The 17,621-nt window shown below is 47.5% G+C and overlaps 2 protein-coding genes across 12 annotated transcripts in view; one reads left to right on the top strand and one right to left on the bottom strand.

Annotated features, from left to right (window-relative positions):
- The window catches only part of STAU1 (staufen double-stranded RNA binding protein 1), a 54,742-nt gene extending 45,662 nt beyond the window's left edge, over positions 1 to 9,080 (top strand). For 6 of the 10 annotated variants that reach the window (XM_043480674.1, XM_043480679.1, XM_043480682.1 and 3 more), the window contains 8 exons: positions 87 to 380; positions 1,385 to 1,528; positions 3,250 to 3,396; positions 4,597 to 4,672; positions 4,889 to 5,208; positions 5,777 to 5,899; positions 6,648 to 6,733; positions 7,565 to 9,080. In XM_043480674.1, the coding sequence (XP_043336609.1) occupies positions 87 to 380; positions 1,385 to 1,528; positions 3,250 to 3,396; positions 4,597 to 4,672; positions 4,889 to 5,208; positions 5,777 to 5,899; positions 6,648 to 6,733; positions 7,565 to 7,580 (1,206 nt within the window). In that variant the 3' untranslated portion in view covers positions 7,581 to 9,080. The remainder of the gene's footprint in view (positions 1 to 86; positions 381 to 1,384; positions 1,529 to 3,249; positions 3,397 to 4,596; positions 4,673 to 4,888; positions 5,209 to 5,776; positions 5,900 to 6,647; positions 6,734 to 7,564) is intronic. The other 4 variants (XM_043480675.1, XM_043480680.1, XM_043480676.1 and 1 more) reach the window with 3 other exon arrangements.
- A 5,434-nt stretch (positions 9,081 to 14,514) lies between these two features.
- Positions 14,515 to 17,621, bottom strand: part of CSE1L (chromosome segregation 1 like) — a 34,678-nt gene continuing 31,571 nt past the window's right edge. For both annotated transcript variants that reach the window (XM_043480671.1, XM_043480673.1), the window contains exons 23-25: positions 16,483 to 16,629; positions 15,380 to 15,611; positions 14,515 to 14,733 (exon numbers count right to left, since the gene is read on the bottom strand). In XM_043480671.1, the coding sequence (XP_043336606.1) occupies positions 14,644 to 14,733; positions 15,380 to 15,611; positions 16,483 to 16,629 (469 nt within the window). In that variant the 3' untranslated portion in view covers positions 14,515 to 14,643. The remainder of the gene's footprint in view (positions 14,734 to 15,379; positions 15,612 to 16,482; positions 16,630 to 17,621) is intronic.

The raw sequence follows: 17,621 nt of genomic DNA, 5'->3' as shown, positions 1-17,621 counted from the left end.
TTGGCCTTAATCGCCCTTTCCCTGGGTTTCACGCTGAGCAGTGTGCCTCGCAGCCGGTAATGCGTGTCTGTCACGCTTTCACTCAGTCTTTCCCTCCAAAACAGGTTGCCCGGGAGAGCGGCCCACCCCACATGAAGAGCTTTGTGACCAGGGTGTCGGTTGGGGAGTTTGTGGGGGAAGGTGAAGGGAAGAGCAAGAAGATTTCAAAGAAAAACGCTGCTATAGCTGTTCTCGAGGAGCTGAAGAAGTTACCACCCCTGCCTACAGTGGAGCGGGTGAAGCCTAGAATCAAAAAGAAAACAAAATCCATAGTCAGGGTAAGAACGTGCCTGAAAGAAGAGGGCGTTTCCATTGCCCGAAGACAGCTGGGGGTTTGGAAGGTTGGTGAGAGAGGCGGGGTGCCGGCCCGCACACACCCGGCCCCGCGAGTCCTTACAGGGCCGCCTGGTGCCGCTCCCGGGAGCCCCGGGTCAGGCGGGTGCCGGGCCCGGTGGAGGCCCCAGGTGTGGTCCCCGCGAGGAGCTGTGGTCATCTGCGGGGAGAGGAACCTCAGCTGCTTGTCTTGTGCCCGCTGCACGGTTCTGAGTGTGCGGGAGACTCCTGGGCGGAGGGGTGTCCGGGGTGGGCCAGGAGTCAAGACCCATGCACCTTCTGGGTTTTTGAGTCATGCTCATGGACCATTCAAAAACTATACTGTCCCCCATCCTCCCAGAGAAGGGAGGGGTTCCATTTTGGGACAGTTATGAATGCCAGGATCTGTTTTGTTCTGATTGTCCATTAGTTTCATGTTGTGTCAGAATACAAGTTTTTCTCACACACAACCTAACATTCTCTGCATAGGAGAGTTAGCACACTGTGGCAGTTTCCTTTGTCCACTTAATGTCTCCTCCGGTGGCTGTTACCAGTGAGCAGATGAGGATTCCCTGTGGGAATTTTAGGTTCTTTCCACACGGCGTCAGCATTTCCATATTTATATATAAATATATAAATGATTTCTGGATTTTGAGTCATCGTTAAGAAAGCTGGAAACCCATCCTGATAATGCAGGCTTTGGGGTAGTTTTAGGAAGAGTTTGTTAAATTTTCTACCTCTTCATTTATTATCATCCATTGATATTTATTGTTCAAAAGCAGACATTACGATGATGCTTGCCTACTCATAATGAATGGTGATGTTGGTTTGCTAAGAAGACCTAAAATCACCTCAGAGCAATCAAAATCATTGAGGCATCTTTGAATGAAAACAAAAGGTTTAAAAAAGATGTGATTAATTCTGAGCCCTGAGATGAATATAGACGTCTTCAGCGGTCATGTCCCGGCGTCTGAATTGGCAGGCTCCTTTCTGTGACTAACTCGGCACGTGTTCTACCCTGATTGTTCCTCAGCTACAGAGCGGCCCTGACTATGGCCAGGGGATGAACCCGATCAGCAGACTGGCCCAGATCCAGCAGGCGAAGAAGGAGAAGGAGCCGGAGTACGTGCTGCTCGCCGAGCGGGGCCTCCCGCGACGCAGGGAGTTTGTCATGCAGGTGGGCTGGCCGGGCTCCGGCGTCCTCCCGTCTCAGCCCGAGGCAGGCCAGGGCCAGGCCCTCCCTCAGCAGGCTGAGCCCAGTGCCTCACCCTGCCCGCTGTGTCACTGAGATCATGCTGCTTGCCATAACTTGATGCCTTAACGCGTGCTGCACGGCGCCCGGGCTGCAGTATCAGCAGGAAGGCACCTGCTGCTTCTTTGTTATCCCTCAGAGATTTATATTGTCTCATAAACTGTGTAAAGGATCTGTTCCTGCTCCTCCTGATGCTTCCGTAGGATCTGGAATCCATGGACTGGGCTTACACTTCAGATTGTGCAGAGGGAACAGCTGCTCATACGGGCAGCTGAGTTTGTGGTGGGGATTTCATAGTGTTTTCCGGTGCAGCAGTGTAGAGCTTATAGAGCACCAGCGGTTACCCTGGTGTCTCCCTCCACCGCCAGAGGGCAGGAGGGGGAATGATCCTTCCACGTACAAGAGAGAACTGAAGCTTGTGGAGAGGCCCAGTAATTTGCCCAGGATCAGATGGCTGGGGATGCCAGGTTGGGATTCAACCTCACACCTCTCTTCACAGGCCGGGGTTTCCTTGACTTTTGTGACACGGAGCTTTTGGTTTTGGTCTGTCGTCAAGACCAGCTTCCCAGGTGGCTCAGTGGTAAAGAATCGGCCTGCCAATGCAGGAGATGCAGGTTCAATCCCTGGGTCGGGAAGATTCTCTGGAGAAGGAAGTGTGATGGAGTTTACTGGTATGAAGTATAGCACACAGTTTACAGGGACTGTGTAACACCCTCTTGCACATTTCACGCACCTGTGACTTCAGTGTGGCGGTCACCTGTAGCAATGTCACAAAATGAGACGCGTGTGAATTCTTTATTTCTCTCCGGTCCAGCAGGGAGGTTTGCTCGTGTCATTGTTGAGTGACTGCTACTAGCGTGAGTCCTGACTGCTGTTTTTATTTACATTAACGACAGAGACACGTCAGAGCTTAACTCACAGAAACAGTACGAACAGCTGCTTTGCTGTATCAGATAATTTTCCAGGACTGGAAGTTTCAGTTTGCTGTGCCGGTTACGTCATGGCTGCAGGCTTGATGACACTGTAAAGCTTAATCTGCATGGTTAACCGTCACTTATGTCTAAGAAAACACCCGTGCCTGTGGCGACAGTTACACGGCTCTGTCACTAAACCAGAAACCATTGAATTGTGCAAGTAAAGGGAGCGAATGGTATGGTATGTGGATTATAACGCAATAAAAAAATTTTTTTAGATAGTTAAAAAGAATAGGTAAATCAGCAGAGTAACTTAATCCTTGAGAAGCAGTATTGCCAGAGTCTGGTGTGAGTGCTCCCTCTGAGCAGGAAAGAGATGTGTTGCCTCAAGTGGACAACAAATACATACCACAAGTATAAAGAACCTCAAGAGTGTAGATACTTTTAAAATGGAGTCCAGCTAGGAAGTGATGCATTTTAAGTATTCATTATCTCTGTTGGTTAAAGTAATTTAATTATAAGCTTATATAATTAGTTTAGTAATAACTACCTTTAACCACCAGCTCTCCAACAAATTCTTCAGTATTTCATGATGCGCTCTCGTGGGCTGGTGGAAACCAGCTCCAGGGCAGCACTGTGAAGCCTTCCAGCTTCTGATCGTTCTGGGTTTTTTTCCGTTCCTGGCGGGTCTTTATTCTGAGCACTGATCCGAGTCCTGTCTTCCTCACATAGGTGAAGGTGGGAAACCACACGGCAGAGGGCTCGGGCACCAACAAGAAGGTGGCCAAACGCAACGCAGCCGAGAACATGCTGGAGATCCTTGGCTTCAAAGTCCCGCAGTCTCAGCCCTCCAAACCAGCCCTCAAGTCAGAGGAGAAGGTGCGCCCTCGGGCTCTGTGTCCTTGCTCTCTCACTGCAAGATGCCCTTCTCACCGCCCGGGGCCCTCAGGCTCCTCCGGGGCTGAGCTTCAGGGCACGGCTGCCCCCAGCCCTGGCTGTAAAGCAGCCCTGCCGAGCAGGGTCTCACCTGCTGCCCCTTACCCTGTGCTCAGAGGCGGGCGCACGTCCGGGCTCCGGGCATGGCGCTGGGTTAGGTCGTTACTGGTCCAGTGTCTCTGTGGCCTGGGATGCTTTGCTGGAGGCCAGCTTGCTCTAAACCAGTGTGTGATTCTGTCATTTGTGCTCTTAGAACGAGGCCTCCATAAAAGACTCATCAACCTTAGGCTTTTGTTAATTCTAGAACAGGCTTTGGTTTTCCTGGGACATGGGGATAGCGTGATGTCAGATCCAGGGCCAAGCCATAGTCTCAGTTTGCGGTTTCTTTTTCATTATGAATTGAACATTAGATAGAAATGATCCCATGTTGAAAATTGCACTTCTGCCGAGGTTGGTAAGCAGGACCCGCAACAAAAGCCGTGGCTGACCTTGTCTGCAGATGCTGGGTGGTCCTTGTGGGATAAACCTGAAAACACCAGGACTGATTCAGTTCTGCTGGCCAGTGCTGTCAGCAGGGACAGACGGGTGGTGTCAGCTGTGGCCACATAGTAACTGGGATCCCAGGCACTCACCAGAGAGTCTGCAGACACCCTGGACTTGGCTTTGGGGGTTTCATTCCAGAACCTTCCAGGGCGTCATAGGCACCTTCATCTTCCCAGAAAGGGGACTGCTGTGTTCGGCATAATTTTTATCGTGTAATATTTTCCACCTTTGATTCGTCACCTTATCCTTTAGTTGGACATGTGCTCCCGGAAACAGTCTTTATTTAATTGTTTAGCATCAACCTAAAAGTTTCTTTCTTGGTCAGCTCTATCAGTCTGACATCTTCCGGCTCTTCCTGGTTAAACGTTCCCCTCTCCTCTTGCGAGCGCCCCTCTCTTAGATGCTCTTCACGGGCAGGCTGACGTGGCTGCGTGTGCGCCTGGGGAGGAGGCAGGGGCTCCTCCTGCCTGTGCCCTCTTATTTAAAAGTTAATAAACCAAGAATTGTTGGTTGGTGTTTGTGTAGTTTTAGACAGCAGGAACTAATTTTTGAATGGTTTCATTGATGCTCATGGCCTTTTTTGTTTTTTTTTTTTTTAAGACACCTATAAAGAAACCAGGGGATGGAAGAAAAGTAACCTTTTTTGAACCTGGCTCTGGGGATGAAAATGGGACTAGTAAGTGTGATATTAACACTGTCCTGATCTGAATGTGCTTCTGGTCTTTGCGTGGTTCCCGGTGGTAGCAGGTGCCTGGTGAGCGAGTTACAGAGTTTGGTGTTTGGCTCCACCGTGTCCCTGTGCTGTGCTGAGGGAGGGCCAAGTTGGGGCTTTGTAACTTTTTTCCAGGCAGTGCATTTGGACTTGTGTTGATTTGTCTGTGTCCCTCCCCAGGCAGTAAAGAGGATGAATTTAGGATGCCTTATCTTAGTCATCAGCAGCTGCCTGCTGGGATCCTCCCCATGGTGCCCGAGGTTGCCCAGGCAGTGGGAGTCAGTCAAGGACATCACACCAAAGATTTCGCCCGGGTAGCTCCGAATCCTGCCAAGGCCACGGTAACTGCCATGATAGCCCGAGAACTGTTGTATGGGGGCACTTCGCCTACAGCCGAGACCATTTTAAAGAGTAACATCTCTTCAGGCCACGCACCCCACGGACCTCTGACGAGACCCTCTGAGCAGCTGGACTATCTCTCCACAGTCCAGGGATTCCAGGTAACCGCCGGCTTGGGCTGGGCGGGCTGGGCCTCAGCACGGTCCTCTCTGGTTTCTCTGGGGATGAGGCACCTTGTATTTTAAAGCAAGCTTTTTGTCTGGGTGGGTGGTTGGGGGAAGCCTGGCGAAGGGTGATTCTGCGGGAGGGAGGAGGCATGGGAAGTGTTAGAACCCTGGACAGTAAGAGAATATTCTCAACCTTTGGTGAACTTAAAATTCCAGGGCAACCATCATAATGAAGCCTCTAATCCAGTGGTCGTTACAAATTTAGACTGCAGTGAGAACAGCTGTGTTGTGCTGGCCCTTTCTGCCTGCTAGGAAAGGACACGGCTTTCAGACCAGGGTTTTGGAGTAGATGTCTAGGTTCTTGGGAGATTCTGGAAGCTGGGGCTCTGGTATCATGCCTGCCCCTTCACAGCAGGCCCCACGGATGGCCTTTTGTGCCTCCGCGCTGAGACCAGGACGCGCCGGGCTGAGACAGGGACACAGACCCAGAGCCACAGCCCGACGCCCCCTTGACCTCCTCTCCTCTCCCAGTCCCTTGCCTCAGCTCTCTTTTCCTTTGTAGGTTGAATACAAAGACTTCCCCAAAAACAATAAGAACGAATTTGTATCTCTTATCAACTGCTCCTCTCAGCCGCCCCTGATCAGCCACGGTATCGGGAAGGACGTGGAGTCCTGCCACGACATGGTACGTCCCCCGCTTGCTGCTGGCCTCAGGGAGACAGGGAGGGGGTTCTCCGCAGACTGTGGGACAGCAGACTGCTCTGTAGAGTTCATCTCTCTGAAGACTTCTAGATTATTGGCGTGATGTCTCATTCTGTTTATCAGAACTCATGGGCTTTGGCCTACCCTCTCCCACCTTCCCTTGCTGATCTGAGGGGGACTCGGATCCTGAAAGGCTCCAGATACTGTATTCATTTCACCTCTGACCAGAAAAAGGAATTGCATCCCCAAGTTCCAGCAGCTTGGAAAGCCTCTCATTTTAATGTTCTGTTCAGATGAAATTGTTACTGTTAAGAAATACTAAAACCAGGAAAAGGAATTGATTAAATTAATAGACATGAACTGTGGTATATTCATCTGATAGAATATAATGCATTCATTATATGTCACTGAGGGGAATGTATTCTAATGCTAACACAGAAACATAGGTTTTACATTAAAATGGGGATATAAAATTTGTAGTCTGGTGACCACAGGATGAAAATACTGTAATGTAATACATACTAAAATTATCAGAGGATGTGATTCAGGGAGGTAACCATGGGTAACTTCTTTAATTTGTATTTTTAGTTAGAAATGCACGCGTGAGAGGGTTGTTCAGTGGGCCCGTGTGCTTTGCTGGGCAGTGGAAGCCCGCAGGTGGCTGAGTGTCGTCGTGTACTGTAGTCCTGAGCGGTGGCCACGGTTTGACTTTGACTTTTCATTCTCACCAGGCTGCACTGAACATTTTAAAGTTGCTGTCTGAGTTGGACCAACAGAATACAGAGATGCCAAGGACAGGAAATGGACCAATGTCTGTGTGAGTGAGCTGATTTACATGGAAAGGCAGTTCTCTTCCTCATTTGCATTAAATTCAAATTGTCTGCTCAGCTTAGGAGTGAAACACTTGTTGACTTAGTCACTTTCTGTCCCTTTCCCCTGAAAGGTTTCCAGGTTTTGGGCAGAGAGTGCTACCTTTAAAAAAAAAAAAAAAAAAAAAAATCTCTGACTAGGTAGTACAGTCACGTGGTGCGAGTCAGTGACCCTAAGCGGCATCCACGGTGATCAGTCCCGCCCTCGTGCGGTCCAGCCACACCGTTCTCTGGGTTAGCTTCCTGTGTGCCTTTCCTGTGTGTTGTCTTAATGCAGACACATTTCTTTCCTGATTTTCCTCCTCCCCCCCAGAGATAACATCCCGTCTACCCGTTCTCTCCTTTGCTGTTTTCTCTCGACTGCGTTAGTCGCTCAGTCCTGTCCGACTCTTTGCGACCCCACGGACTATACAGTCCATGGGATTCTCCAGGCCAGAACACCGGAGTGGGCAGCCTTTCCCTTCTCCAGGGAGTCTTCCCAACCCAGGGATCAGACCCGGGTCTCCTGCACTGCAGGTGGATTCTTTCCCAGCTGAGCCACCAAGGAAGCCCAAGAATACTGGAGTGGGTAGCCTGTCCCTTCTCCAGGGGATCTTCCCGACCCAGGAATTGAACCCAGGTCTCCGGCATTGCAGGCCCCCAGTGTATATCAGTTATCATAAAGTAGGGCTTGAACTAGCAGGCTTCTTGATATCTGCTAGTTCCATTTTTAACATGGCTGGGCATAATTCTCTTAAATTTTAAAACTTAGATCATTTTCATGTTTTTCTTCCTTAAAGGTGTGGGAGGTGCTGAACTTTATCTGGCCATGAATCATTGAAAAATCCCAACATATATACTGAAAATGCTGAAACTGCTTTGAAAATTTGGAATTTCTGATACCTCCAGTGGGCCGAGAGACACGATGGGTAAAGGCCTGGAGACGGCAGTGGTGAAGACAGCGGGACCCGAGGAGGCGGCAGCTGCGGGGGGCTGGGCGGCTCACAGCCACCCCGGCTCCCTTGGGAAACCGCAGGCCCGTGGCCCAGGCACCCGAGTGTTGGTTTTGGTGGGGTTCTGTTGTTTGTTTGTTTTGGGTGTTTTTTATTTTTTTCTTGCTGTGCGGAAGCAGCAGCAGAAGGCACTGCCCCTTCTCAGACTGGCTCAGAACACTTGGGGAAACCCTGGACACCGCGCTGCAGAGGCCTCAGCCTGGTGCCGGGCTGAGAGCACTGGAGAAAATCACACATGCTTCCTGCCGGGCCGGAGCTGACCTGCTCGGCGCGCTCTGGCCCGCACCTCCCGCGGTACCCACGGTCACCACTGCTCTCTTCCAGAAGAGAGATGTATTCTTAGTTTCATTATTTTCTTTTGATTGAAATGACACTATATAAATTTTCATTTGAGTTTCTCAATTGTATCTAGTTACATAGCACAGTTTAGAAACTTGTCTGAGACTGACTTTATCAGCAATCTAACCGGCAAAGATCATATCCATGTGTATGTGGTTATACATTTTTATTTCATTGGACTTATTTAACCCAGGACCATTTCAGTGATGCAAATTGTGTGCCGTCTGGTTTAGCTGAAACAGTCCTGGCCTTGATGAAACCTTGATGAAGTCTCCCACAGTGGTATAAATTGGACAACTTAGGAATTTTAAACTTTAACCGATCATTTGGTTCCTTTTCTATTTTATTTTTTGTTAATGCACCAGGATTTAAATGAACTTCGATCTTTGTTTTAAAGATTATTAAACAAATTGTGTGTATATAATACAACTCTTGAGGACACGTAGCTCTCACTACACTACAGGATATGGTCTCCACGTAGCACATACACAACTGCAGATTGATTTTCCTTGAGTGCTCTATACTGTTGGTTACATCTCCATGGAGGGCTGAAAAGAACGACCCATGTTTCTCTCTGTAACTCTTGCTTCTGATGTCGTGTTGCTCTGCACAGACATGTGGGCGGTGAGGTCCCGCGTAACGGCCCAGACAAGCACGGTAGCCTTGCGAGTTAAGTACTGCTTGGATTCATTGTTTACGCTGGAATTTTTTCTCCCCATGGAATGTAAGTAAAACTTAGTGTTTGTCACCAATAAATGGTAATACTAAATTTTTTTTTTTTTTTTTGTTAATTTATTCTCAAATGCCACTACTGCTAGGTTGGTCCCTCCCAACCTGCCCCCAATCCCTTTTTTATTTTTAAGAGAAAAACTTTGTAATGCTTGTGATTCCATTTGGGCAAAATTCTGAAGATCTGAAATAACTTTATATCAAAACCATTGATCAATAAACAGCTACTAATGAACGTTTGGTCCTGTCGAGCAGTAACTGAAGAAGGAAGGGAAGGTGTGAGGGCATGAAGCGTGCTGCTGGGGGCAGAGCTGCCGGCGAGGGGCGTGTGGAGCTTGCTGCTAGCGGGCTGTTGGGTCGAGGCCCCGTGGACAGCTAGGAAGAGCATCTGTCTGTATGTGCACACACGCCTGCCGAGTCATGTATCTGTTTAAAGGCCACGCGTTTGTACTGATGCCTTCGGCACCTCGGCGTTCTTCAGCCTCCCCACTGTCTGTGTGTTTTATTTGGCTGCGTGGGGTCGTGCAGGATCTTTCATTGCGGCGTTTGGACTCTCTGGTTCTGGCTTAGTTGCGGGCTTAGTTGCTCCTGGGCCTGTGGGGTCCCCAACTAACCTGGTTGGGTTAGTTCCCCAACCAGGGATCGACCCTGTGTCCCCTACACGGCAAGTTGGAGTCTTAACCACTGGACCACCAGGTAAGTCCCTTGGCTGATTTCTCAGCTGTGTATTGGCTCCAGCTGCCAAAGTCTTCCGCAGGAAGTGGCCTAGGATTCCCCCGGGCCTTCGCTTTTCTGTGCACGTTCCCTGGCCTGGGTCTGTCTGCCTGATGTGACTGTCCTGTGCGCCGAGCGCATGCTCACCTGGTGGATTCAGAACGCATACCTGCAAACGCTTCTCTGGACCGTGATAATTTTGTCGACTGGCTCCTTGGGTTCACAAAGAACAGTGTAAACCAGGCTGAATCCAGCTGAGAAACCTGGGAATGCTCAGACCCTCCACAGCCCAGGACCGGGACTTCCGGAATGGTGGATGGCTAAGGGGGGTGGGGGGCGGTGGCGGCCAGGCCTAGAGTGTCCGTCCGAGATCCCCGCCCAAGTGGCCCCAGACCCGGCCCGGCTCCTTCTGCAGTGGTCTGTCATCGCTGCCCTCAGCGGAGGCCCCAGATGAGGGACAGCCCGGGGGATGGTGGTTCTGTGTGGCTGAGTCTTCTGTGCTGTGAAGAGCGCCTGTGACTAGATCACCTCGTAAAGGGTGGACACTGACCGGAAGCAGCTCCCCAGCGTGCAGGGCTGGAAGGTCAGCACCTTCCACTGTCCTGCAGCCCAGGCGCTGACGCTGTTTCCGAGAGTCCCCGCTCGGGGGCTGAGGCATTGGCCGACTCCCTGCTGGACGCTCGGAGCCTTCCTGCCTCCTCCCAGGCACTCCCTCATTCTGTCCTGTCCCACGCTCAGAGCTCTTCTCAGGGACGCAGACCCTCATCCATGTCTGAGCCTCTCCCAAGAAACAGGGCCACGAGAGCAAGAGTTCCTGTCCGTCTCAGCTCAGTGGGAGGGAACGGATGACTTCTGGAAGAGGCCCCAAGGCCTGCGGCTCTGTCGGCCACAGCAGCGATGTCTGCCACCCTTTATGCAAAACTGTTCTTTCCCTCTTTTAAGTATGATCCCTTCTCCCTTTTGAGGCCATAAAATGTTGAGACTCTGGTGACTGTGTCCACAGCTTTTGCCACGCCATGTCTTTCTGATTCACTTTTACTTTACTTCATCCAGTCCTTGTTGAGCTGCTTGGGCATGAGCATCCGCTCCCTGGGGAGACTGTTTCGAGGCTGCTGGGTGTCATTCCCAGAGATTCTGTCACAGTAGGTCTGGGGTTGAGAATGCGTTTCTAATAAGGTCCCAGGTAATGTAGAGGTACTTCTAGAACTAGTGTCCTGAGCAGCGAGACCATGACATTGCTAGTGATTTTTATCCTGATACAAAAACACAAATTAAATAGGACAGACAGCTTTGGCTTCACTGTTGTGGGCTCCATAGGCCACTGTCTCAGCCCGTCTATCCTTGGAACGGGAGGCCGTGTTCTCAGCCGCCTGTTAGGACGGGGGTTTGGAATGCTCAGCCTGTGGCAGTTGGCCTCATTCGTTTGTTGCCTCCAGCCCTCACCCCGGCTTCTCGTTGGGAAGGTTTCTCTGCAAGGACTTACTGCAGCCTGAGACCTACCATCATGACTGGGGCTGGCCTCAGCTCAGCTGTGGCTGAGGGGCTGTGCGCCTTCCGAGGACACCCAGCTCCGCTGTCTTGAGTGGCGGGACCCGGTGGGAGCTAGGTTCCTCCCCGCTGCTCTGCGGACCCACCTGGAGACCCTTTAGGATCTGTTGTCTTAGGGAACATCTGAGAAACCCAGTTTCCTGGAGCAGCATTTCCCTCTCTAGACCCTGAAGGGTTGACTCTCAACTGCTTGCAAGGAGCCGGATCCTCTTCCAGTACAAGGTAAACCCCCCCTTTCGCTCGCCGCCTCTCCAGTCCTTCCGTTGTCAGGTCTGAGCAGCTTTTCCCTGACCCGTCTACAGTGGCTACTCTGCTCTTCCTTCCATGTTGCCACGTTTTGCCTTCACATCATCAACTTTATTAGAGGGGGAAAGTGGACTTTTCTAACTTTTAAAAGTCTCCTATCACACAGCAACCCGAGAAGGGTGGGTGGATGAGGGCGGCTGCCTGCCCAGGGGCAGCGTGTTCGTCTATCACCGCATTCTTAGCTCAGAGAGAGGACCCACAGGAAACTGCCTTGTACATTCTTTTCACTGGATTTCAATGCTCCTACCAAGAATACACCAGGGTGGACCCAAACCCATCTTGCGTTGTTGCACATGACACATGTAGGTCACGTTTCTCAACCAAGGAGCAGAGAGCAAGGAATAATCAAGAGTTGGGTTGCAGAGCTAACACTCAGGTTTTCTGAAACGGAGTGAAAGATCACAATCCAACAGGGTGGAGAGACCGCCAACAACATTGCTGGTGTTTGCCTCACAAATCACACCTTTGTTAACAGATTGCGTATGTGCTAAGATGCTTCAGTCGTGTCCACTCTGGGACCCCGTGGACTGTAGCCCGCCAGGCTCCTCTGCCCGTGGGACTTTCCAGGCAGGGATACTGGGGTGGCTTGCCATGCCCTCCTCCAGGGGATCTTCCCAACCCAGGTGTCCCACATTGCAGGCAGATTCTTTACCAGCTGAGCTAGACGCCCTATTATTAGACTTTTACCACATGCAGCTAACATTCTGACTGAATGCCGGATCCGTTGTGCCCCACAAATAACGACGTAATGCCCAGTGTGGGCAAGGACGTGTCAGAACCTGGCAACACCTTTCCCACAGGAGAACTGGCCCAATAATTCCACCTTCAGGAAAAAGATGAAGATTGGCCTAAAAGGTGGTCTACTTCAAGGTTCATAAAATAAAAACTCTACATACCTAACAATGATTGTATAATTTAGTAATGATATATCCAAATGATAAAACTATATAACCACTGAAAATTATATTTGCCAAGTAAATGTTTTAAATGGTAAAAAGGTTTTTCTAAAAAGCTTATAAAAGTTTATTTACAGAATGATCTAAACTTTGCTTAGGAAAGAATAAAAATGCTTGAAGGTAGGAATATGAATGATTTTTAATTGTTAAAATATTTTCCTGTATTTGCCACAAGGAAAACATTTATAAAAGAGGAGATATGGTCAACCGGCGGGAGAATCACTGGGTCCAGCAGGAGACTCTCATGAAGAACTCTTCCGTGACAATGGCCCCGTGTCTACAACCGTCCTGAGAAGAGGGCTTTGCCGAGGCCAGGACTCCTCGTCTTCCCGTCCCCAACCTAAACAACTCAACTAACTGACAGCTTCGTACTGACGAGTCCTCTACAGGTTCTCCTAAGTACTACCATGTTGATTTGTTAAAACCATCCTGACGGTAAGTAGTGGTATTCTCCTTTTTCAGAAGAGGAAATAGAACCGTGGAGGTCACGGCCTCAGTGGCAGACATGTGATTTAAACCCAGCTCTTCACACACCCAGACAACTGGCACCACCACTGAGGAACGGTCACTGAGACTTCTGGAAAACACACCACAGCAACTCCAGCCTCCCATCTTTTAAACTTAATAAAGATAGATATAAAAACTGTCTTGGATGCAGTAAGAAATCTCAATTTTAAACATTAAAAAAAATTTTTAACAAAATATTCATGAACTATGCTATAGTAAAAAGAATGCAAGTACCAGCCTTCCTGTTCAAGAACTATTTTAAGAGGTGCAGTCACAAAGTGAAATGGTCTTTCATTCATTTTAACCAAAGAAGAAATTCAGAACTCAAACTCAGAAGACTGATGAGGACGCTGAAACCAGGGTCCTCCAGAACACTGACCTGCCAGCACCCACTCAGCTGTTACCCAGCAGCTTTAGCAAGCTCAGAACCAGAGGTCCGCCAAGCGCCAAAGCAGCACCAACTCTGCCATTTCAGATGCTTCATCTGTACTAGATCATGCTCATAGTTTAAAAACAGATCTCAATGCCATCTCAATATTCATCTGCCAGTGACAACTTTGGCTACATAGTAAATATGATTTAATGCTTCCATTACTACTCAGATCAAAAATAATTAGGTTGGTAGGTACAAGTAAACTAGATTAAACTGGAAATCTCTCAAGCAACAGAACAAAACCAACGTGAAGAAAATAAAGCATTCAAGTCAGGTGGGGAAAAAAAAAAACCACATAATCTGTACAGAATCAGATTCTGGTCTAACTGCACTAAACAGACACCCGCATCCTTTATAAAAACTGCGCCTCCCCACGTCGGTAAGTCTGATTCTTTATCCTCTAAAGACAGAGGCCACGGAACTCTGGACTCGGTCCAGGGAGGAGCCAGGCTGGCAGTCTTTGCCAAGACAGATGCCATGGTTCAGAAAGTTCCAAGGAACCTCTGACCTGCAGAGAAGACAGACACCGTAACAGGGGCAAACACCGGCACCGCCTAAAGCAGTCCCAACAGCCTTGGGAAGAAATGCTCTGCTGGCTTCACAACTCAGAGGAAACCACTTCCCAAGGTTCACGTTGCCACCAGGAACTGGGCTAGTTGAAAGTTCTCTAACACACAAGCCTCAAACCTGCAGTGATGTTCCCTTTCCCTTATTAAAAAAAGACTAGGTAATCTGAAGGTGAATTGTTTAGAAATTAGGATTTTATGGAGTCCAGGAGAGGAAAAACTTAAATTCTTCATTATAAAAATATCAGCACCAGAAACCTGCCCTGAAGATGTTCTTGGATACATATTTTAGGACTTTTTTTATTGCTGATTACAGATTTAAAACTATGAAATGTGCACTTCTTGGTAAGTTACACAAGTGATTTCTTTGCTTATTCACATTTTCAGTAAAAGCTTAAGGAAACAGACAAAAACACAAAGGACAAGAGAAATACGAATGGCAACAGCCTCGAAACAAAAGGACTCAGTAACAGAAAAAGTGTCTCCACAGTCAGTGTCCGTCAAAATGTTAGAATTGTCAGAACAGTACAGTGCAAATGCTGAAATCAATGTCATACACTAAGCTAGTAATGCTTGCCTTTGTAGCTGCAAACTGACAAAGTCACTCAATATGATCACACAAAACTAATCTGCTCACGGTTCAGCTTAAAACAACATTTAATGGACAAGTTCAGAAAGAACACGCGTTGTTTTAATGCAGCTGTGCTCAGGTGCCTACGTGATGTCCTCAGAAGCCATTCTGGACTAAGCCAGTTCAAAGAGGGCAGTTCAAAGCAGCGTCACACTAGCCGCCTGAAGGTATCCTTGGAGATACTGGAGCGCTTCTGCATTGAGGCTGGTGCTCACCATTGAGGGGACCTACAGACGGGAAACAGATGACAGATCTAAAACGTGGACCCACAGGAGTTACTGTTTCATTGTTCAGTGTGATAGTGGTATTATGGCTGCTTAAATCAAGTCCCGTTGGTTACTGATGCCTCATGACGTACTCATGGTGAAAGACATGATGCCTAAGGCTTGCTCTCAAATTACTTAGTGAAGGTCTGTAATAAACATGAGTATTTATTACACTAAGTTATGTCCTAAATTTTCCAAAATAAAACAACCAAAAATATAGATTTTCTGACAATTTGTAAGACTGTTTCTGGCTAATGCAATATAAAACCATTATTATATTTAATCTATGGTCCATTATTTCTGAATATGTTGCACTTAAAAACATTAATACCTCTATTTTAAAAATGGAAGGATTACTTCATTCTTTGAAATAAATACATTTCTAGTCAAAGGGTTTTATCCTCCACTTTGTCTTTACTCCTAAAATCATTTGCACATCATAAAGGAAAAAAGAGCCTATCACTTAAGAGAGACCTTGCCTGTGACTACCTGAGCTCGACTGTGCTGAACAAGGGAAACAGGCACTTCAGTGCCTGCCCACACAGCTCTGTGAGTGAATCAGACTCGCCCAGAGAAGAGGAGTGCTCTCTGAGGGAAAGGCACCTACCCTCCCCGGGCAGGCAGTGGACAGCTTGTGCAGTGACTGTGCCAGGTGAATCTTGGGGTTGTTCACCATCTGACCCACAGGGTCGTGCTCCTTCTTCCCAGCAAACGCCAACTGGGAGAAGGCCGTCTGGTACCCTGGGGTATCTTCTATATCAATGAAGTGTTCTTCATCAGGAATGGTATCATCCTCAGGTAACTCGAATAGGCCAATCAGAGACTGTAGTAAAGGAGTCCTGGATTGGAAGATGACAAGATTTAAGTAACTTCTCGGAAGATTTAAATTATTAATAAAGGAGGAATGTCTTCAGAGACACGAACTATAGACTCATCGTCTCAGGAGGAATAAGGGATCCTTGAGATTAAGACGGACACCAGTGATTTTGTCTAACTGGAAAGCATTCTTCAATTCTTTGGGCCATAGCATGCCTATGTCCTTTGCCCAGAACTTTCAGTGCTGGCTGTGTGACCCAGGCTAGTTGGAAGGCCATGTGTGTGAAGTCAAATTGAGGAGATTCAATGGTTTTAAGTTAGAAGAAATAAGCTTCAAGTTGTCAGATCATCTGATGTAAGAGGCTGCCTGACTGAAACCGTAAGGGAGAGGAAGGGGTCAAGAAAAGCCAGGTCATCAAGGAGCAAGACATCAAGCACAGCATGTTAAGGCCTTCTGCCTATTCAGTTTCTCCTTTTAAAGACTTAAGCCAGTTTAATGCAGTGACTGTGTAAAAGCCTTAGAGATCACCTGGACCAGGGACTCTCAGCAGTCTCTCTAAGGGGTCCATGACTTTCCCCCCAAACTTCCCTGGTAGTCCAGTGGTTAAAACTCCTCGCTTCCACTGCAGGGGGCACAATTTTGATCGCTGGTTGGGGGAACTAGGATCTTACATGCTGTTAAGCATGGCCAAAAGAAATAAAAATAATCAGGAAACAAAACCTTTCTAGGTCCAGAAGAATCCACAAGTCATGTCTTGGATTTGATGGTAGCTACAGAGGAGGCTGAGGTCAAAACCCAATTCTCTTGGCCCCCAAGAGAATAAGCTTGGTTAATTTTGTTATCACAGGGGAAGGAAACTGGAATTTCCAAAAACTTCAGAATGGAGTACTTACCATAGTTTGGTGTACTCTGTGTCCATCATTGGGGGACATTCTGTTAGTAATTTAGTTATCCCAACAGCACAGATCTTTTTCTCTACATTTCCAGATACTTTCTGAATTTCAGGAATAATGATTTTTTCCAAAACCATTCCAAACATTCTGTTAATCAAAGCAAAATAAATTCACTCAATATTTAATTACAGTAGTCTAACTTATTTACACTCAGTGACTCCTTAGGAATATAATAAAATACAAAAAAAGGCTGCTAATTTTGGTCAACAGAAAGAAAGAGATCTAAAAAAATTAAACTGCTATTCTGACCAACTGCCACCATCTTCTGTGAATACTACACCTTAAGCCACGCTCAAGGAAAATCTTTAAAGCCGTATCTTGAACTAACAATCAGAGCACAGATAAGCAAGAAGAAAAAAAGAATCACTATCACCTCACCATCCAGCAATAACCAGTTTTAACATTTTTGGATTATAAACTTTCCAACTTTCTATGCTTACATACCTCTAAGTATGTGAATGTTAAAAGCTGTATTTTAAAAAAAATGATTTGGCCAATGATTATTGTTGCAAACATCCTGGAATTAAAGTTTTCTGTAATTCTACATGGTATAAAATTCTTAAGTTTGTACTTCTGTTATTAAGAATTTATCTTATTAAATTCTTTGAAATGGAAATGGTAAATATTAAGGCACATGGACATTCTGATCTCTGACAAGTGTGTATTTTCGCTCTCTGGAAAGACCCTGCTAGTTTAATGCCACGAGCACTTAGTGAAGCTGCTCCGCTCCGCATGACTTCCTGTAGCTAGAAAATGTATTTTCTGGTACTTCTCAGGTTAATTCCTTTTTCACATTTCAATCAATCGGGAATTATTTTTGATTTACTACAGATATCTATAAAGTTTTTTCAAGAAGTTATTCTCCATCATTACTTTACTGCCTTCCTTCCCTAGTAAATGGGTAATGCTGCTTAACTGTATTCTTAATGCATATATACTAAGTCAAGAGCAAAATTTCACTGATCCAAACTACTCTCACTTGAAAAACCACTGTTGACCTAACAGAGGGAGGCTCCTGGAGACATGCCAGACATCTCACACAACATAAAGCCCTGGCTGTAAAGAACACAGCGGGCAGG

Source organism: Cervus canadensis, chromosome 10, assembly GCF_019320065.1.
Source record: "Cervus canadensis isolate Bull #8, Minnesota chromosome 10, ASM1932006v1, whole genome shotgun sequence".
Lineage (NCBI taxonomy): Eukaryota > Metazoa > Chordata > Mammalia > Artiodactyla > Cervidae > Cervus > Cervus canadensis.
The sequence above is the reverse complement of the archived record's forward strand: the minus strand, read 5'-3'. Positions and strand labels throughout refer to the sequence as shown.